The 21,099-nt window shown below is 36.6% G+C and overlaps 1 protein-coding gene and 13 non-coding genes across 14 annotated transcripts; 2 read left to right on the forward strand and 12 right to left on the reverse strand.

The window, feature by feature from the left end:
• Positions 1 to 1,022: 1,022 nt before the first annotated feature.
• Trnad-guc (transfer RNA aspartic acid (anticodon GUC)) lies at positions 1,023 to 1,094 on the reverse strand. The gene has a single exon. It is a non-coding gene; the product is annotated as a tRNA-Asp (tRNA).
• A 2,315-nt stretch (positions 1,095 to 3,409) lies between these two features.
• Trnav-aac (transfer RNA valine (anticodon AAC)) lies at positions 3,410 to 3,482 on the reverse strand. The gene has a single exon. It is a non-coding gene; the product is annotated as a tRNA-Val (tRNA).
• Positions 3,483 to 4,078: 596 nt separating this feature from the next.
• On the reverse strand, positions 4,079 to 4,150 carry Trnad-guc (transfer RNA aspartic acid (anticodon GUC)). Its single transcript has one exon. It is a non-coding gene; the product is annotated as a tRNA-Asp (tRNA).
• Positions 4,151 to 6,404: 2,254 nt separating this feature from the next.
• Positions 6,405 to 6,477, reverse strand: Trnav-uac (transfer RNA valine (anticodon UAC)). The gene has a single exon. It is a non-coding gene; the product is annotated as a tRNA-Val (tRNA).
• Positions 6,478 to 7,822: 1,345 nt separating this feature from the next.
• On the reverse strand, positions 7,823 to 7,895 carry Trnav-aac (transfer RNA valine (anticodon AAC)). Its single transcript has one exon. It is a non-coding gene; the product is annotated as a tRNA-Val (tRNA).
• A 3,425-nt stretch (positions 7,896 to 11,320) lies between these two features.
• Trnad-guc (transfer RNA aspartic acid (anticodon GUC)) lies at positions 11,321 to 11,392 on the reverse strand. The gene has a single exon. It is a non-coding gene; the product is annotated as a tRNA-Asp (tRNA).
• A 723-nt stretch (positions 11,393 to 12,115) lies between these two features.
• Positions 12,116 to 12,188, reverse strand: Trnav-uac (transfer RNA valine (anticodon UAC)). Its single transcript has one exon. It is a non-coding gene; the product is annotated as a tRNA-Val (tRNA).
• A 2,445-nt stretch (positions 12,189 to 14,633) lies between these two features.
• Trnad-guc (transfer RNA aspartic acid (anticodon GUC)) lies at positions 14,634 to 14,705 on the reverse strand. The gene has a single exon. It is a non-coding gene; the product is annotated as a tRNA-Asp (tRNA).
• A 618-nt stretch (positions 14,706 to 15,323) lies between these two features.
• Positions 15,324 to 15,396, forward strand: Trnav-aac (transfer RNA valine (anticodon AAC)). The gene has a single exon. It is a non-coding gene; the product is annotated as a tRNA-Val (tRNA).
• Positions 15,397 to 17,116: 1,720 nt separating this feature from the next.
• Positions 17,117 to 17,189, forward strand: Trnav-aac (transfer RNA valine (anticodon AAC)). Its single transcript has one exon. It is a non-coding gene; the product is annotated as a tRNA-Val (tRNA).
• A 245-nt stretch (positions 17,190 to 17,434) lies between these two features.
• On the reverse strand, positions 17,435 to 18,137 carry LOC146465338 (uncharacterized). Its single transcript, XM_085128789.1, has one exon. It carries the CDS (start codon positions 18,091 to 18,093, stop codon positions 17,440 to 17,442), a length of 654 nt encoding a protein of 217 aa, XP_084984915.1. The 5' UTR covers positions 18,094 to 18,137; the 3' UTR covers positions 17,435 to 17,439.
• Positions 18,138 to 19,399: 1,262 nt separating this feature from the next.
• On the reverse strand, positions 19,400 to 19,472 carry Trnav-aac (transfer RNA valine (anticodon AAC)). The gene has a single exon. It is a non-coding gene; the product is annotated as a tRNA-Val (tRNA).
• A 565-nt stretch (positions 19,473 to 20,037) lies between these two features.
• On the reverse strand, positions 20,038 to 20,109 carry Trnad-guc (transfer RNA aspartic acid (anticodon GUC)). The gene has a single exon. It is a non-coding gene; the product is annotated as a tRNA-Asp (tRNA).
• A 729-nt stretch (positions 20,110 to 20,838) lies between these two features.
• Positions 20,839 to 20,916, reverse strand: Trnav-uac (transfer RNA valine (anticodon UAC)). Its single transcript has one exon. It is a non-coding gene; the product is annotated as a tRNA-Val (tRNA).
• Between the last annotated feature and the right edge of the window lie 183 nt (positions 20,917 to 21,099).

The raw sequence follows: 21,099 nt of genomic DNA on the forward strand, positions 1-21,099 counted from the left end.
GAACAGCAGACTCGGTAATTTTTACAGTATTCTTCGCCGCTTGGTTTTTTCAAATTTCTAAATCTCTACGGCACGGCATCTAAGCTAGGATAACAATGCTCTGTTTTCGTTTTTGGGTACTAGTATGGTTGCTTTTTTTTATTCTTGCTTCTGGTTGTGAGGTTTATTCATCACTGTTTTCATGTTGTTGTTTTTGTCTCGGCGGTAACAAATTTTCAATAACATTTGCTGGTAAAATGTTCAAACCTACTAGCTCGTCTATTTCATCAATGGTAGGTGCTTGATGGACTGTAAATTTTTGCATTTTCTTTGTTTTGACGTAAAAATTAAAGCCAAAAATTCAAATAACCCGCCCCGAGAAAAATATTTTGGCGCACGGATATTACCATCGCTACAGTTTAACTGAAGTAAGAATTTATCTTTCAATCAGTGCACGATTTGTACTTTATCCGTTTACTCTCTCCAGCAAAAGTCAGTATCGCGATAAAAAACTAAATTCGATTTTGAGACGGCAATACGACTTTATATTGACGGCGTTGGGAGAAAATGTATTCCGTATTGGGCTCCGTCGCTTCGCGACTCCGCCCAATACGGAATATATTTTCTCCCAACTAGCCGTCAATATAAAGTCGTATTGCCGTCTCAAAATCGAATTTAGTTTATAATAACACCAGCTGAGGAGAGCTGGAGAAATAAAAACAAATATAAGATTGGAAAAAGATGAGAAGTTACTTGGGTCTAATTATTTCGTTTAATTTTATGTCTGTTTTTTACTTATAAAGTGTCTTCACGACCCAGATTAATACTAAAATGATCAACCGAGACCCTGCTACCGGTCATCCCCACTAAAATAAAAGCATAAAATAATTTCAGGTTCAGAGGATAATTCTTGAACAAACACCCATCATTTACTTTTTTGCATAATAGAAATAAAAAAAAAAAAGAAACTATTTCATTAACTTTTGGCATCCTACTTTTCATCTGAGCCCTTCAAACTTCACTTGACGCATAAAAAAATCATACTCCCCGGCGGGGAATCGAACCCCGGTCTCCCGCGTGACAGGCGGGGATACTCACCACTATACTACCGAGGATCCGGGATGATATTTCAGAAACCTATTGACATTCTATGAACGGGTAATTACTAATGATTGGTCTATTAGATTGTTTTGTATCTAGCATTTAGTAAGCAATAATTCTGTGCAATTTTACGTCTTAGTATTGAATATAATTTTACTGAGGAAAAACGATCTAAATACAAGGAATGTATATATCTTATTAGTATAAATCTACTAGTGTTCTATCACGAATGCCGTTCTCTGATTAGCTACGCTACTCACTATCTATTTAACAATTAGATTATGAGCTCGAGATTTCTATCGCGTGATAGCTGATGAGGGTGCAGCCCGAATCAGCTATCATGCATAGAAATCGAGAGCGAATAATCTAATTGTTTTAGTATAAATTTACTAGTCGGTCAAAACTAAACAAGTAAATTATCTATTTCCTCATCGCAGACTCTTCGAAAACGCGACGAAGCGGCCGCCATTTTGTTGAAAACTGCTACTCACTATCTATCACAGAATAGATAGTGAGTAGCGTAGCCAATCAGAGAACGGCATTCGTGATAGAACACTAGTAGATTTATACTAATCTGTGATAGATAGTGGGTAGCGGTTTTCAACAAAATGGCGGCCGCTTCGTCACGTTTTCGAAGAGTCTGCGATGAGGAAATAGATAATTTACTTGTTTAGTTTTGACCGACTAGTACATTTATACTAAAACAATTAGATTATTCGCTGTCGATTTCTATGCATGATAGCTGATTCGGGCTGCGCCCTCATCAGCTATCACGCGATAGAAATCTCGAGCTCATAATCTAATTGTTAATTATACTTTTAAGTGTGTAGAATCGCTGTTGATTTTTACAAGTTATGTTATATTTTGTTATATATTGATTTCTTGTGATAATAAGAATAATGAGAAAAACAAAAATAACAATAATAATGATGATGGTGATGATGCTGATGCTGATGATCATGGTAATGATGATAGTGATAATGACAAAATAATTTGCGCCATTAAGGTTGGTGTCATGTTCTAAAATGTATTGACCGAAAATGTTATTTTCCTGCTTATAAGTTTTAAGAAAAAGACGACACTTTTAAGTTTAGCGGATAACATGTTTCGACAGAACCAACTGTCATCTTCAGCTGCAGTGTGAGAGTGAATTGAATATTTTACTGTTCTGATAACGACTTTAACGTTAAGATAATTCCAAAACTCAGAGCAAAATATGTTAACATTCGTATAGCTCGTTCGAATCACTCGAACTTCATCGGCGATGTGAACAATCAGGAGAGATCATTAGAGTTCGTTCCTAACGTTTACAAAGTTTATTTGGAATTAAAAGACCTATGCAAAAATGGTCAACATTGTAATATTCTTTTGTCTGCATTTAAATAAGCCTGTAGACTAACCTTGTTCAAGGTGAAATATTTTTATTTGATTTTTAAACTCAAGAACGAGGCTATTAATTTGAATCCAAACATAGGAATATTAAAATGTCAGCCATCTTTTCATAGGGTCTTCTAATTTGGTGTACTAGTTGATTGATCACGTGACTTAATATTGCCATGGCTTTAAGACATTTGACAAACCATTTTTTTTTTCGAAATTTGAAATTTTTACCTTTTTGTAACAAATTTTCGTCACTGTTTCACATTTTCACACCATTTTGACTCTTACTTATTGATTCGAGTTTTTCGGAGATTTTCGAGAAATTCAAGATGGCGTATCCAAAATGGCAGTTGTGAAGAACAAATGACTCGTTGTCACATGATGTTTCGTCGTTAGTCCACTTTGTGGACGTCCCAGGAAACAGTTTGGGACATACCGTGATATACCCTCCAAACGTTATTGCCGTAGCCACAAAGGCCTTAACTTACCGAAGGGTGGATGTGGGAGGGGCAATTTGAGCCTCCCTTTCATCCAGGCTCAGGAACGAAAAATAAACGGTCCAGAATGATTAGGGTTAACATGCTTATTGTGAAAACGCACAATATTACAGTCACAGAGAGTGAAATAAAGCAAAGTTGGGAAAACACACTTCAAGATTATAGTAAGTTATGAATCAACGAAAATAGTCAGAATTGAAATAAGAAGAAGTAATTAAATCTGGATATATCATGGAACGTGGCGGTCTCTAAATTGAATACATAAAAAAGGTGGATAGCCATTTTAATTTAGGAGAAAACTAGCCCTTGAAAGGAAAATTCTAATAAATAAAATAAATAAATTATTGCTGTTATTTTTCACTGATTGGCACCACAACTAAAACAATAAAGTAAACAGAAATAGTAAAAAAAAACAAAGGTACATGTAGTAAAACGTTTCCAATGTAAAAAGATGTTTCCGGCCAGGCTTGAACTGGCGACCTTCCGCGTGTTAGGCGGACGTGATAACCACTACACTACAGAAACCAAGGTGAAAAATGTTGAGCATTATACAATTATTGAAATGGAGAGTATCAAATTATCCATACCAACTCAACAAAAGGGACCACAAAGCATGGTCACAGACATTGTTATAATCACCTCTCTCTATCTTTCATCTTGAAAAGTTAATCGAACCTTCCTATACTGCACACAACCAGTAGCAAATATACCGTACAATCTATTATAACACAACCTGAGAAGAGCTGAAGGAATAAAAACGAAAATAAGATTGGAAAAAGGTGAGAAGATACCTGGGTCTGATTATTTCGTTCAATTTTATGTTTGTTTGTTACTTTTTTGTCCGTGATCTACTGACGTGTTTACAGTTTCTTCAGAACTAGCTTTACGACCCAGATGAGCAATAAAATGGTCAACCGAAAACCTGCTACACTGAGTCACCCCCATTAAAATAAAATAATAATCTAGCGATATGTTTATTTTCAGAGGATGAATTTCTGAACAAACACACATTATTAAATATTTTGCATCATGAGGATAAAAAGCAACTATTTCATTAAGTTATGACGCACTACTTTTCTTCTGGGTCCCTTAGACTTCACGTCGAGGAATAAAAAATCATACTCCCCGGCGGGGAACCGAACCCCGGCCTCCCACGTGACAGGCGGGGATACTCACCACTATACTACCGAGGATCCCGGATGATATATTAAAATCCTTTTGACATTTTATGAACTGGTAATGAGCAATGATTGGGGTAGGAGATTAATTCTGATCCAGCATACAGTAAACAATAATTTTGTGCTATTTTACGTCTTTACATATTGCATAAAGTTTTACTGAGTAAAAACGAATACTAAATACAAGGAATGTGTATATCTTATTAAACTTTTTGGTGTGTACTATCGCTCTATATTGTGTTATATATTGAATTCTTGTGATAATAACAACAATGACAATAACGAGAATAACAATATTGATGATGACGATAGTGATAATGATAAAAGGATTTGCGCCATTAAAGGTGATGAGTTGTTCTAAAGTTTTATTTACCGAAAATCTTATTTTCCTGCACTGGTAAAGACTTTAACGTTAAGATAATTGCAAAACTCAGAGCAAAATATTTTAATATTCGTATATTTCGTTGGAATCACTCGAACTTCATCAGCGATGTGAACAGTCAGGCGAGATCATTTGACTTCTTTCTTAACGTTAACGAAATTTATTTGGTATTGATTTGGTATAATACTTGACTGGTCACGTAACTTACTGTTGTCAGGGCTTTAAGACTCTGACAGACCATTTTTTTCCAAAATTGAGTTTTCATCTTTTTGTGACAAATTTTAAATTTATTCTCGTCACTTAACATTTTTACGCCATTTTTGATTCTTACTTACTGATTTGATTTTTTTTGAAGATTTTCGAGAAATTCAATTTGGTGTATCCAAGATGGCGGCTGTAAAGAACAAATCACTCGTTGTCACATGATATTTCGTCATCAGTCCACTTTGTGGACGTCCTAGGAAACAGTTTGGGACATACCTTGATATACTCACGAAACCTTATTTCCGAAGCCACAAACGTCATCACTAACCGAGGAGGGAGGGCGGGGGAGGGGCAATTTGACCTTCCTTTCCCTCCAGGCTCAGGAACGAAAACAATAAAAGGCCGGAAATGAATAGGGTTAACATGCTTATTGTGAAAACGCACAATGTTCAAGTCACAATTTGGGAAAATCTAATTTCTACGCGCTTCAAGATTATAGTAAGTTATGAATCAATGTAAATAGTCGTAGGACAGAATTGAAATAGGACAAATTGATTAATTCTGCATATATTATAGAACGTAGCGGTCTCCAAATTGAATACATGAAAAAAGTGGGTAGCCATTTTAATTTAGGAGAAATCTAGCCCTTAAAAGGAAAATTCTAATAAATAAAATAAAAAACTTATCGTTGTTATTTTTCACTGATTGGCACCGCGAGTAAAACAATAAAGTAAATCGGTAATGAAAAAGAAATATACATTTAGTGGAAACTTTTCCAGTCTAAAAAATTGTTCCCGGCCAGGCTTGAATTGGCGACCTTCCGCGTGTTAAGCGGACGTGATAACCGGCGGGGAATCGAACCCAGGTCTCCAGGGATACTCACCACTATACTACCGAGGATCCAAGATGATATCTCACAAACCTTTTGACATTTTATGAACTGGTCATGACTAATGATTGGGGTAGGAGATTATTTCTGATCCAGCATTTAGTAAGCAAAAATACTTTGCTATTTTACGTCTCAGTTTTACTGAGGAAAAATGTCAATACTAAACACAAGGAATGAAAACATCTTATTAAACTTTTTTGTGTGTACTATCGCTGTATATTTTTACGTGTTGTGTATTATTTTTTTATATATCAATTTCTTGATATGATAACAACAATGACAATAACGAGAACAACAATGATGATGATGATGATGATGATGATGATGCTGATGATGATGATGATGATGATGATGATGATGATGATGATGATGATGATGATGATAATGAGGAAAACGATCATATAATGAAGACTACAAGGATGTCAGGCTCTTACAACTACATAATGGATTGACTAAAAAATCATTTGTGGAGCAATGAACTAACAACAGAAACAATAAACCCCAGCCCAAACGTTTAATCAATAAAAATAGTTAGAAATTAAATAGGACAAATTGTTTAAATATGGATATATTATGAAACGTGGCAGTCTCCAAATTAAAGAAATGAAAAAAGAGAGTTAGCGATTTTAATTTAGGACAAAACAAGCCCTTGAAAGGAAAATTTTAATAAATAAAAAAAAGAAATTATTGTTGTTGTTTTTCTCAGATTGGCGCCACAACTAAAACAATAAAGCAAATCAGTAATCAAAAAAGTAATATTCACATGGTAAAGACGTTTCCATTTTAAAAAAAACTGTTTCCGGCCAGGATTGAACTGGCGACCTTCCGCGTGTAAGGCGGACGTGATAACCACTACACTACGGAAACCAAGGCGAAAAATGTGGAGCATTATAGAATTATTGAAATGGAGAATATCAAAATATCCATACCATTAACTGAACAGAAGGGAGCACCAAGCATGGATCTAAACAGTTCTTATAATCACCTTCTATCTCTCGAGCGTTTTTCTTGCAAAGTTAACCGAACTTTGATAAACTGCACACAACCAGCAACGAATATACGGTACAATCTATTACAACACAAGCTGAGGAGATCTTGAGCAATAAAAAAATAATAATAAGGCTGAAGAAAGGGAAGATATTGGGGTCTAATTATTTCGTTTAATTTTAAGTTTGTTTGTTGCTCATTTGGAACAGTAACCGCTGACCAACCCGATCTGATGGAATAAGATGGTTTCTTTTTTATTAAAAAAGAAACCATTTTCTTTAAGTTATGACACACTGCTTTTCTTCTGAGTCCCTCAGACTTCATTTGATGCCAAAAAAAATTGCTCTCCCCGGCGGGGATACTCACCACTATACTACCGAGGATCCCGGATAATATCTCACAAACCTTTTGACATTTTATGAACTGGTAATGACTAATGATTGGGGTAGGAGATTATTTTTTATCCAGCATTTAATAAGCGACAATTTTCCGCAATTTTAGGTCTTAGTATTGTATGTAGTTTTACTGAGAAAAAAAGAATACTAAATACAAGGAATGCATATATATTCATTCAACTTTTTGGTGTGTACTATCGAGTTTTACCAGTTGAGTTATATTTTGTTGTACATTGATTTCTTGTGATAATAGCATCAATGACAATGACTAGAAATAGAATTACTATAATGAAGACGATGATAGTGATACTGGCAAAAGGATTTGCGCCATTAAAGTTGGTGACTTGTTCTAAATTATTGTTCTAAATCTGGGTCCATGTTTGGTGGACCCTACTGTTTAGTTGGTATGGATAATTTGAAATTCTCCATTTCAATAATTCTATAATGCTCAACTTTCGTCTTAGATTTCAATGTTGTTTTACTGAGGAAAAACGATCTAAATACAAGGAATGTATATATTTTATTAAACTTTTAAGTGTGTAGAATCACTACACATTTCTACAAGTTGTGTTATATTTGTTATATAATGATTTCTTGTGATAATAAGAACAATGACAAAAACGAGAATAACAATAATAATGATGATAATGATGACGACGATGATGATGATGAAGATGATGGTGATGATGATGGTGATGATGATAGTGACAATGACAAATAATTTGCCCCATTAAAGTTGGTGACATGTTCTGAAAATATATTGACCGAAAATATTATTTTCCTGCTAATAAGTTTTAAGAAAAAGACGAAACGTTTCCAATGTAAAATGATGTTTCCGGCCAGGCTTGAACTGGCGACCTTCCGCGTGTTAGGCGGACGTGATAACTACTACACTACGGAAACCAAGGTGAAAAATGTTGAGCATTATACAATTATTGAAATAAAGAGTACCAGATTTTCCATACCAACTAAACAGTAGGGACCACCAAGCATGGACACAGACATTGTTATAATCACCTCTCTCGAGCTTTCATCTTGAAACGTTAACCGAACCTTGCTATACTGCACATAACGAGTAGCAAATATACCGTACAATCTATTATAACACAACCTGAGAAGAGCTGAAGGCATAAAAACGAAAATAAGGTTGGAAAAAGGTGAGAAGATACTTGGGTTTAATTATTTCCTTTAATTTTATGTTTGTTTGGTCCTTTTTTGTCCTTGATCTACGTGTTTACAGTTTCTTCAGAACTAGCTTTACGACCCAGATGAGCAATAAAATGGTCAACCGAAAACCTGCTACACTGAGTCACCACCATTAAATTAAAAATAGAAAATACTCTGGCGATATGTTTATTTTCAAAGGATGAATTTCTGAACAAACACACATTATTGAATATTTTGCATCATGAGGATCGCAGATCGCAGATCGCAATAAGGTCTGCGATCTTCTGCGATCGTCTGCGATCGTGATCGCAGAATCGCAGACGATCGCAGAAGTAGTTTCCATATGATCGCAGACGATCGCATACGATCGCAGACCTTATTGCGGTCTGCGATCTGCGATCATATGGAAACTAGCCTTAAGTTATGACGCACTACTTTTCTCCTGGGTCCCTTAGACTTCACGTCGACGAATAAAAAATCATACTCCCCGGCGGGGAATCGAACCCCGGTCTCCCGCGTGACAGGCGGGGATACTCACCACTATACTTTCCGAGGTTCCCGGATGATATCTCACAAACCTTTTGACATTTTATGAACTGGTAATGACCAATGATTGAGGTAGGAGATTATTTCTGATCCAGCATACAGTAAGTAATGATTCTGTGCTATTTTACGTCTTAGTATTGCATGAAGTTTTACTGAGTAAAAACGAATACTAATTACAAGGAATGTGTATATCTTAGTAAACTTTTTGGTGTGTATTATCGCTGTATATTTTGATTGATTTCTTGTGATAATAACAACAATGACAATAACGAGAATAACAATGATGATGATGATGATGATAGTGATAATGACTAAAGGATTTGCGACATTAAAGTTGATGACTTGTTCTAAAGTTTATTTACCGAAAATCTTATTTTCCTACACTGGTAAAGACTTTAACGTTAAAATAAATTCCAAAACTGAGAGCAAAATATTTTAACAGTCGTTTATTTCGTCGGAATTACTCGAACTTCATCAGCGATGTGAACAGTCAGGCGAGAACATTAGACTTCGTTCGTAACGTTAACAAAATTTATTTGGTATTAATTTGGTATAATACTTGACTGATCACGTAACTTACTGCTGTCAGCGGTTTAAGCGTTTGACAGAAAATTTTTTTTTCCAAAATTGAGTTTTTACATTTTTGTGACAAATTTTAAATTTATTCTCTTATTGATTTGATTTTTTTTTTAGATTTTCGAGAAATTCAAGATGGTTTATCCAAGATGGCGGCTGTAAAGAACAAATTACTCGTTGTAACATGATATTTCGTCATCAGTCCACTTTGTGGACGTCCTACGAAACAGTTTGGGACATAACTTGATATACTCACGAAACCTTATTTCCGTAGCCACAAAAGTCATCACTAACCGAGCAGGGAGGGTGAAGGAACGAAAACAATAAAAGGCCGCAAGTGAATAGGGATAACATGCTTATTGTGAAAACGCACAATGTTCCAGTCACAAGAGTGAAGTAAAGCAAATTTGGGAAAATCTCATTTCTACGCGCTTCAACATTATAGTAGGTTATGAATCAATGAAAACAGTCGTACGACAGAATCGAAATAGGACAAATTGATCAAATCTGCATATATTATGGAACGCAGCGGTCCCCAAATTGAATACATGAAAAAAGTGGGTAGCCATTTTAATTTAGGAGAAATCTAGCCCTTGAAAGGAAAATTCTAATAAATAAAATAAATAATTTATTGTTGTTATTTTTCACTGATTTGCACCACGAGTAAAACAATAAAGTAAATCAGTAATGAAAAAAGAAATATACATTTAGTGGAAACGTTTCCAGTCTGAAAAATTGTTCCCGGCCAGGCTTGAACTGGCGACCTTCCGTGACCTTCCACTACACTACAGAAACCTACTTGAAAAATGTCTAGTATTACAGAATTATTGAGATAGAGAATTTCAAATTATCCATACCAACTAAACAGTATGGGCCACCAAGCATGGACACAGACATTGTTATAATCACTTTCTATCTCTCGAGCTTTCATCGTGAAAAGTTCATCGAACTTTGCTAGACTGCATACACCGAGTAGCAAATATACCATAAAATCTATCATAACACAAGCTGAGGATAGCTGAATGAATAAACACAAAAATAAGATCGGAAAAAAGTGAGAAAAAATGTGAGAAAAATAGAGTTATCATGCTGATTGTGAAAACGCACAATGATACAGTCAAAAATAGTGAAATAAAGCAAATTCAAGAGTCTTATGTCTAAACGCTTCAAGTTTATAGCAAGTTATGAATCAATAAAAATAGTCAGAATTGAAATAGGATAAATTGCTTAAATTTGGATATATTATGGAACCTTGCAGTTTCCAAATTAAATACATGAAAAAGTGAGGTAGCCAGTGTTTAATTTAAGGAAAACAAGCCCTTGAAAGAAAATGATTGGCGCCACGACTAAAACAATAAAGTAACAAAGATGTTTCCGGCGAGGCTAGAATTGGCGACCTTCCGCGTGTTAGGCGGACGTGATAACCACTACACTACGGAAACTAAAGTGAAAATTTTTTTAAAATATTTAAATGGCGAAGTACAAATTATTCATATCAACCAAACAGTAGGGACCACCAAGCATGGACACAAACATTGTTATAATCACTTCTCTTGAGCGTGCATCTTGAAAAGTTCATCGAACCTTGGTAAACTGCTCACAACGAGTAGCAAATATACCATGCAATCTGCCATGTTACAAGTTGAGAAGAGTTGAAGAAGTATAAACGAAAATAAGATTGGAAAAAGGTGAGAAGACACTTAGGTCTAATTATTTCGTTTAATTTTGTCTGTTTGTTCCTCTTTGTCCGTGATCTGCTTGTTAACAGTTTCTTAAGGACTGGCTTTACGATCCAGATGAGCAGTAAAGTGGTCCACCGAAAACTTGCTTCCACTCACCCCTACTAAATTAAAAATATAAAATAATCTGGCGTGATGTTTATTTTCAGAGGATGAATTTCTGAACAAAAACACATTATTTGATATTTTGCATCAAAGGGATTTAAAAGCAACTATTTTCTTTAAGTTAGGACACCCTACTTTTCTTCTGAGCCCCTCATACTTCACTTGACGCAAAAAAAAAAAAAAAAAAAAATATTACTCCCCGGCGGGGAATCGAACCCCGGTCTCCCGCGTGACAGGCGGGGATACTCACCACTATACTACCGAGGATCTCGGATGAAATCTTACAAACCCTTTTGACATTTTATCAACTGGTTAAGGCTAATCATTGGGGTAGGAGATTATTTCTGATCCAGCATTTAGTAAGCAATAATACTTTGCTATGTTACGTCTCAGTATTGTATGCAGTTTTAGTGAGAAAAAATGTCAACACTAAATACAAGGAACGAAAATATCTTATTAAACTTTTTGGTGTGTACTATCGCTGTATATCTTTACGTGTTGTGTATTATTTTATTATTTATTAATTTCTTGTTATAATAACAACAGTGACAATAACGAGAACAACAATGATGGTGATGATGCTGAGGAAGACGATCATATAATGGAGACTACAAGGATGTCAGGCTCTTATAAATGCATACTGGATTGACTGAAAAAACATTTGTGGAGTAATGAACTAACAACACAAACATTGGACCCCAGCCCAAACGTTTAATCATGAAAATAGTTAAAATAGAAATAGGACAAATTGTTTAAATATGGATATATTATGGAACGTGGAAGTCTCCAAATAAAAGAAATGAAGAAAGAGAGGTAGCCATTTTAATTTAGGACAAAACAAGCCCTTGAAAGGAAAATTTTAATAAATAAAAAAAAGAAATTGTTGTTGTTGTTTTTCTCAGATTGGCGCCACAACTAAAACAATAAAGCAAATCAGTAATGAAAAAAGAAATATAAAAATGGTAAAGACGTTTCCAGATTAAAAAAAAATGTTTCCGGCCAGGATTGAACTGGCGACCTTCCGCGTGTAAGGCGGACGTGATAACCACTACACTACGGAAACCAAGGCAAAAAATGTGGAGCATTATAGAATTATTGAAATGAAGAATATCAAATTATCCATACCATTGACTGAACAGAAGGGACCACCAAGCATGGATCTAAACAGTTTTTATAATCACCTTCTATCTCTCGAGCATTTTTTTGTGAAAAGTTAGCCGAACTTTCATAAACTGCACACGACCAGCAACGAATATACGGTACAATCTATTACAACACAAGCTGAGGAGATCTTGAGGAATAAAACACAATAATAAGGCTAAAGAAAGGGAACATATTAGGGTGTAATTATTTCGTTTAATTTTAAGTTTGTTTGTTGCTCATTTGTCCAGGATCTGCGTGTCTACTGTTCTTCAGAATAACTTTACGACCCAGATGAGCAGTAACTGGATGGTCAACCGGAAACCTGCAACCAGTCACACGTACTAAATTAAAAATATAAAATAATCTGGTGAGATTTTTATTTTCAGAGGATAATTCTTGCACAAACACAAATACCCGCGTACCCCGGGGCAACCCCCGGGCATTTGAAAGTGGCATAGAGGAATTGTTGAAGATTCAGGGTTAGTCCGTCAGGGACTAGACAAACTAGTGGATGTTTTTAAAGGCATGTTTTCTCAATTTTAGATATTTCTTCATTACTTGTAAGCATATAAATATAAAAAGCAACCACTTGAACTATATTTTGTTTATCACATATATCGAGAGATCGGAAACAATCACGTGAACACGACTACAGCTGTATTTCGCATTTCGCATTCAAAACTAGCCTAGCATTTTTTAAATTCACGAAAGTCCGAAAGTCAACCTGGAGTGCACTTTAAGGTTTGCGAATGAAGCGATCTTCAAGACAGATCTTGCGAGCTTAAAATGCAATGCATCATAAAACGTAACCTGCGAATACAGGCGCCTATCATCGCTCGAGACTGGGGGCACGTCCGCCGAAATCCCAGCACAGTTTGTTGAATAATATTAAATTTTCCAAAAGCTCCCTTACATTTCCTGTTGTCCTTGAAGTCTTAATACCGTTGCATTATTTAAAATACTGAAAATGGAACGTTTTATTCACTAATTAATAAAAAACAAACTGCAGTGGTTTTGGAAGGCGAGGATCCCGGAGGCGGGGCATTTTCCCTCTTCCTTCGTCCCCACCCCGGGGCATTTAGACAGCTTATGTGTCCCCACCCCGGGGAATTTGCCCATTTTTAAAAAAAAAAAAAATGCTAATGCCCGGGGGTTAGCCCGGGGGGGGGGGGGGGGATGAGCACTGCTAGAATTGACTGATGCATAAATACAAGGAATGTATGTATCATATTTACAGCTTACCGAGGAGGTTGCGTGGAGGAGGGCCAGTTTGAGCCTCCATACCCTTCAGGCTCAGGAACGAAAACAAAAAAGGCCGAGAGTGAATATTGTTAACATCCTTTTTGCGAAAACGCACAATGTCACAGTCACAAAGAGTGAAATAGAGCAAATTTGGGAAATCTAATGTCTACACGCTTCAATCTTATAGTAAGTTATGAATCCATGAAAATAGTCAGACTTGAAATAGGGCAAGTTGTTTAAATCTGGACATATCAAGGAACGCGGCGGTCTCCAAATTCAATACATGAAAATGAGAGGTAGCCATTTCAATTTAGCAGAAAAGTCGCCTTTGAAAGGAAAAAAAAAACTAATGAATAAAATAAATAAATTATTGTTGTTATTTCTCTCTGATTAGCACCACGACTAAAACAATAAAGTAAATTAGAAATTAATAAAAAGAAAATATAAATGTAGTAAAACTTTTCCAATGTAAAAAGATGTCTCTGGCCAGGCTTGAACTGGCAACCTTACGCGTGTTAGGTGGACGTAATAACCACTACACTACGAAAACCAAGGTGAAAAATGTCGAGCATTATAGATTAATTGAAATGGTATATATCAAATTATCCATATCAAATAAACAGTAGGGTCCACCAAGCAGGGAGCCAGCTATTGTTATAATCACCTTCTATCTGCCGAGCTTTTATCGTTAAAATTCCATCGAACCTTGCTAGACTACACACAACGAGTAGCAAATATACCATACAATCTATTTTGACATCAGCTGAGAACAGCTGAAGAAATAAAAACAAAAATAACATTGAAAAAAGTTGAGAAGATACTGGGGTCTAATTATTTCGTTTAATTTAATTTAATTTTTTCCCTCTAAACTACCTTTACGACTTAGATGAGCACGAAAGTGGTCAACCAATAACCTGCTACACTGAGTCACACCTACAAAATTAGAAATATAAAATAATATGGTGGTTTGTTTATTTTCCGAGGATGAATTCCTAAACAAACACATTATTGAATATTTTGTAACATAAGGATAAAACAACTATTTCTTTAAGTTGTGGCACCGTAATTTTCTTCCGAGCCCCTCAGACTTCACAGGACGCACAGAAAATGGTCAAAAATCGTCCTCCCCGGCGGGGAATCGAACCCCGGTCTCCCGCGTGACAGGCGGGGATACTCACCACTATACTACCGAGGATCCGGGATGATATCTCAAAACCCTTTTGACATTTTATGAACTGGTAAGGACTAATGATTGGGGAAGGAGATTATTTTGTATCCAGTATTTAATAAGCGACAATTTTCCACAATTTTACGTCTTAGTATTGTATGCAGTTTTACTGAGAAAAAACGAATACTAAATACAAGGAATGCATATATATTTATTCAACTTTATGGTGTGTACTATTCGTTTTAGGAGTTGAGTTATATTTTGTTATACATTGATTTCTTGTGATAATAGCATCAATGACAATGACTAGAATTACTATAATGACGACGATGATACTGATACTGGCAAAAGGATTTGCGCCATTAAAGTTGGTGGCTTTTTCTAAATTAGACTTCTCACACTACCTTTCTTCAGCCTTGTTTTTGTTTTTATTCCTTCAGTTCTCCTCAGCTTGTGTTCGGTACATTTGCTACTCTTTGTGTGCAGTTTAGCAATTAACTTTTCAAGATGAGAGCTCGAGAAATAGAAGGTGATTATAACGATGTCTAGGTCCATGCTTCGTGGTCCCTACTGTGTAGTTGATATCGATAATTGGAAATTCTTCATTTCAATAATTCTCAGATAATTCTCAACTTTTCTCACGTTGTTTCTGTAGTGTAGTGGTTATCACGTCCGCCTAACACGCGGAAGGTCGCCAGTTCAAGCCTGGCCGGAAACAATTTTTCAGACTGGAAAAGTTTTGTACCACATGCATCTTTTCTTACTTTTTCATTACTGATTTACTTTATCGTTTTAGTGGTGGCGCCAATCAGAGAAAAATAACAACAATAATTTATTTATTTTATTTATTAGAATTTTCCGTTCAAGGGCTAGTTTTTTCCTAAATTAAACATTGGCTACCTCACTTTTTTCATGTATTCAATTTGGAAACTGCCACGTTTCATAATACATCGAGATTAAAACAATTGTCCTATTTCAATTCTGACTATTTTCATTGATTCATAACGTGCTATAAACTTGAAGCGTTTAGACATAAGATTTCCCAAAGTTGCTTTATTTCACTCTTTGTGACTGTAACATTGTGGGTTTTCACAATAAACATGTTAACCCTATTTTTAATTTAGTGGGGTTAGCTGGTATCAGGTTTTCGGTTGACCACTTCACTGCTCTTCTGGGACGCATAGCTAGCCCTGAAGAAACTGTTAACACTTAGATAACAGACAAATAAGTAACAAACAAACATAAAATTAAACGAAATAATTAGACCCAGGTATCTTCTCACCATTTTCCAATCTTATTTCAGTGTTTCTTTCTTCAGCTCTTCTCAGATTGTGTTATAATAGATTGTATGGTATATTTGCTAGTCTTAAGCCCCATTTACACTACAGGAAATTTTTGGCACGGCTCGGATAAAAATGGTACACGTACCAAAAACTATAGCACTGATGTCCTGTTTACACGTCCTTATTTCTGCCGTGCTAAGCGGCGTGAGAAAATGTTTTGGTACGGGTAAAAGGCTCAACATCTTTGGTAGCGTACGCGATTATTCCATAGAGCGCATGCGGCCAATGGCTTATTTCATTCAAACATGGCGGGTGAGAAGTATTGGGAGTGTCTACTTCTAAAAAGGCCACACATCTTGTCGCAGGGACGTCGAAAATTAGTCTCTTCCTGTTCTTCTTTCCAGAATAATAGAAAAGACGTGAAGATACAAATATGTTCATTGTCATAGCAGCAATGCTGGCTTGTAACTGTCCTATCGAGCAATGATTTTGGATGTTAACACGTAATGGTCACTGATTTGAGTTGCTAGAAACAGTATTCAGGGACAAGGAGTGTATTCCTTTGCTTCATTTCCTTTCTTAGAGTGACCGTGAGATTTTCTTGGTGACTTGCTTGTTGCAGGGCGCGCCGATTCCGCCATGTTGAATGGAATTACTACACATGCTCCAACAGATGGTGCTGACCACAGTTACGAAGGCTCGTCAGGAAAAAATTGGTTTGGCACGGCTAATCGTTTACACTACACATTTCGTCCGAGCCGGGCCGAGTTTTTGGGAACGCGTACCAATTTCACCCGTGCTCGGACTACCTTTTCAGAAGGGCCGAGCACGGGTAAAATTTTGGGTCGGCAGGGATAAAATTTGGTACGGCAAAATCATTTACACTACAAAATTTACCCGAGCTGAACCTTTTTTTTGGGTACGCGTGCCATTTTTATCCGAGCCGTGCCAAAAATTTTCTGTAGTGTAAATGGGGCTTGAGTGTGCAGTTTAGCAAGGTTCAATGACCTTTTTTCACGATGAAAGCTCGACAGATTGAAGGTGATTATGACAATGTCTGGGTCCATGTTTGGTGGACCCTACCGTTAAGCTGGTATAAAGAATTTGAAATTCTCCATTTCAATAATTCTGTAATTCTGAACTTTTTTCACCTCTGTTTCCGTAGTGTAGTGGTGATCACGTCCGCCTAACACGCGGAAGGTCGCCAATTCAAGCCTGGCCGGAAACACATTTTTACATTGGAAAAGTTAAACTACATGTATCTTTTTTATTAATATTTCTGATTTACTTTATTGTTTTAGTCGCGACGCTACTCAGAGAAAAATAGCAACAATAAATTATTTAAACATACACAGGCAAAACTAACGAAAGAGAAGTCCTACGTTTCGGCGACATCTTGGCGCCATTGTCAAGGGAAACTAAAATTAAATATGCGATTTTAGACTGACTGAGAGTTCAGAGTCACTAATTTGCATGAGTTAGACAAAGACCTCAGCGCAAATTGAGTCTGATTGCATATTTAAACACGGTCGTAATTGTGTAATGAGTAACATCTCATTAATGAGACAATCAAACTTGTTCTGGCATTTTTTCAACACACTAAAACAATTGCGAAGGTCGTCTGGTATCCTGCCTGCGTGTCTTTTGTCATAGTGTTTGCACACTGACGAGGTCTTGCTTCTATGTCCATCAACGCGTGCGAACAGATGGCCACGGGTGTATCCGACATAACCAGCATCGGACTGGTCACACTTGAAGTTATACACAACGCATTGTTGTTCAATGAGCTGAGGCTTAGGTTCACTTGTCAGGAACTCCTGGGCAATCTTGCGGCTAGTAAACACTGGTTGGACAATAGTGTGGAGCTTCACACTGAGATCTCTTAACTGTGTCTTCACGATATTAGCAGACCCCTGGTCTTTAAAGGGTATGACGACCCGAGTAGTGTTTTCTGTCGTAGATTTAGACAGCAATGGAGACTGGTTAGCGACCTTTAGATTTAGAAAGGTTTTAACAGTGGAGTCCACAAGGTGCTTGGGATACTTCAGTTTAGAGAACACGGACTTCAGGCGTTCGCACTCCTCAGTGAAGTAGGACCATGACGAAGACAGGCGGTATGCACGATCGAGCATAGTTATCAATAGGCCGCGCTTGTACCTATGATCGACGTGACTGTGGTAATGGAGAAGCAGACCACTGTTTGTTGGCTTCATGAACACCTTAGTTTCAAAACGGGGCGCCCGGTTTAGGAGTTGAATACCGAGGAAAGGGGGCATTCCATCATTTTCGACCTCCATGGTGAACTTGATGGCAGGGTGGGCGTGGTTGAGGGTGTTGAGAAAGTCCCTAGCTGTAGACAAATCAGGCATCAGGGATAGTGTGTCATCAACATATCGACGATAATAAGGTGGCAGCTTACCCTCAACATCTTATTTCTCTTCAATAGACGACATGAATACGTTGGCTAGCAAGGGCCCAAGGGGGGACCCCATCGCTACACCGTCGATCTGTTCATACAGGGAATCATTAAATTGGAAAAGCTGGCCCTTGGTGGCCACACCCAAAAGATCAATAAGGTCCTGTTTCGAAATGTTCAAGTTGTACTCGGAATTAAACCAGTTGTTTACGAAGGCTCTGTCTGCGAGAATCTTTATGGTTTCATCCAAAGGTACATTCGTCAACAACGAGGACACATCATAGGACACAAGTAAATCACCAGGTGTTACGTTGAGGTCTCGCGGTAGTTCATTCACAAAGTCGAAAATATCCGTGACTGTGTGCTGATTTAACGACAACGGTTTGAGCATGTTGTCCAACCATTTCGCCAGAGCATAATTATACGTATAGGTTGCTGATAGGATTGGTCGCATGGCTAATTTCTCCTTGTGTGTTTTCGGTAACCCGTATAGGTGTGCCAGTCTAGAACCGGTCGGACGAAGTGACTGGGGCACAGCGTGGGGGAGGATCCTAGTGATGGTAAACTGTACAAGAGCCGCCTTTACTAAAAGCGGATGATAGTGCTTGGGTGGTCTGCCTCGGGTTTTTTTTTTGGCCGAGAGCGAATAGGGTTCACATCCTTATTGTGAAAACGCACAATGTTACAGTCACAAAGAGTGAAATAAAGCAAAGTTTGGAAAATCTAATGGCTAAACATTTCAAGATTATAGTAAGAAAACGAAACGAAACTAGGACAAAATGTTTAAATCTGGATACATTATGGAACGTTGCAGTCTCCAAATTGAATACATGAAAAACGTGGGTAGCCATTTTAATTTAGGAGAAAAGTAGCCCTTGAAAGAACAATTCTTATAAATGAAATAAATAAATTATTGTTGTTATTTTTTTTTACTGATTGGCGCCACCACTAAAACCATAAAGTAAATCAGTAATGAAAAAAAAAATATACATGTAGTGAAAAAGTTTCCATTTTAAAAAAATTGTTTCCGGCCAGGCTTGAACTGGCGACCTTCCGCGTGTTAGGCGGACGTGATAACCACTACACTACGGAAACCAAGGCGAAAAGGGTTGATCATTATAGAATTATTGAAATGGAGAATTTCAATTTTATCACCCATACCAAATAAACAGTAAAGAGCACCAATCATGGCCCCAGACATTGCTATAATCACCTTCTATCTCTCTAGCTTTCGTCGTAAAAAGTTCATCTAACCTTGCTAGACTACACACAACGAGTAGCAAACATACCATACAATCTATTATAACACAAGCTGGGAAGAGCTGAAGAAATAAAAACAAAAATAACATTAGAAAAAGGTGAGAAGATACTTGGGTCTAATTATTTCGTTTAATTTTACGTTTGTTTGTTACTTATTGTTCTTCAGAACAAGCTTTACGACAGGGATAAGTAATAAAGTGGTCAACCGAAAACCTGATACCAGTCACACGTACTAAATTAAAAATATAAAACAACCTGGCGAGATGTTTATTTTCAGAGGATAATTCTTGAACAAATACACATATCTTCATTGCATCATGAAGATAAAAAAGAAACGATTTTGACACTCTACTTTTCCCGGAGTCCCTCAGACTTCATTTGATGCAAAAAATAAAAAGTTCTCCCCGGCGGGGAATCGAACCCCGGTCTCCCGCGTGACAGGCGGGGATACTCACCACTATACTACCGAGGATCCCGCATGATATCTCGCAAACCTTTTGACATTTTGTCACCTGGTAATAACTAATGATTTGGGTAGGAGATTATTTTGTATCCAGCATTTAGTAAACAATAATACTTTGCTATTTTACGTCTCAATATTGTATGCAGTTTTACTGAGAAAAAACGTCAATACTAAATACAAGGAATGAAAATATCTTATTAGACTTTTTCGTGTGTACTATCGCTGTATATTTTTACGTGTTGTGTTTTATTTTGTTATATATTAATTTCTCGTTGTAATAACAACAATGACAATAACGAGAATGACAATGATGATAATGATGATGATGATGATGCTAAAGAAAACGATCATATAATGAAGATTACAAGGATGTCAGGCTCTTATAACTTCATACTGGATTGACTGAAAAAAACATTTGTGGAGCAGTGAACTAACAGAAACAATGAACCCCAGCCCAAACGTTTAATCAATGAAAATAGTCAGAATAGAAATAGGACAAATTGTTTAAATATGGATATATTATGAAACGTGGCAGTCTCCAAATTAAAGAAATGAAAAAAGAGAGGTAGCGCCATTTTAATTTAAGACAAAACCCTTGAAAGGAAAATTCTAATAAATAAAATAAAGAAATTATTGTTAAATGTTTTTCTCAGCTTGGCGTCACGACTAAAACATTTAAGTAAATTAGTAATAAAAAAGAAATAACACATGGTAAAGACGTTTCCAGTTTAAAAAAATTGTTTCCGGCCAGGATTGAACTGGCGACCTGACCTTCCGCGTGTAAGACGGACGTTATAACCACTACACTACGGAAACGAAGGTGAAAAATGTGGAGTATTATAGAATTATTGAAATGGAGAATGTCAAATTATCCATACCATTAACTGAACAAAAGAGGCCACCAAACATGAATCTAAACAGTGTATATAGTCACCTTCTATCTCTCGAGCGTCTTTCTTGAAGAGTTAACCGAACTTTGATAAACTGCACACAACTAGC

The sequence above is a fragment of the Pavona decussata genome, unplaced genomic scaffold (genome assembly GCF_977016875.1).
Source record: "Pavona decussata unplaced genomic scaffold, jaPavDecu1.1 SCAFFOLD_156, whole genome shotgun sequence".
NCBI lineage: Eukaryota > Metazoa > Cnidaria > Anthozoa > Scleractinia > Agariciidae > Pavona > Pavona decussata.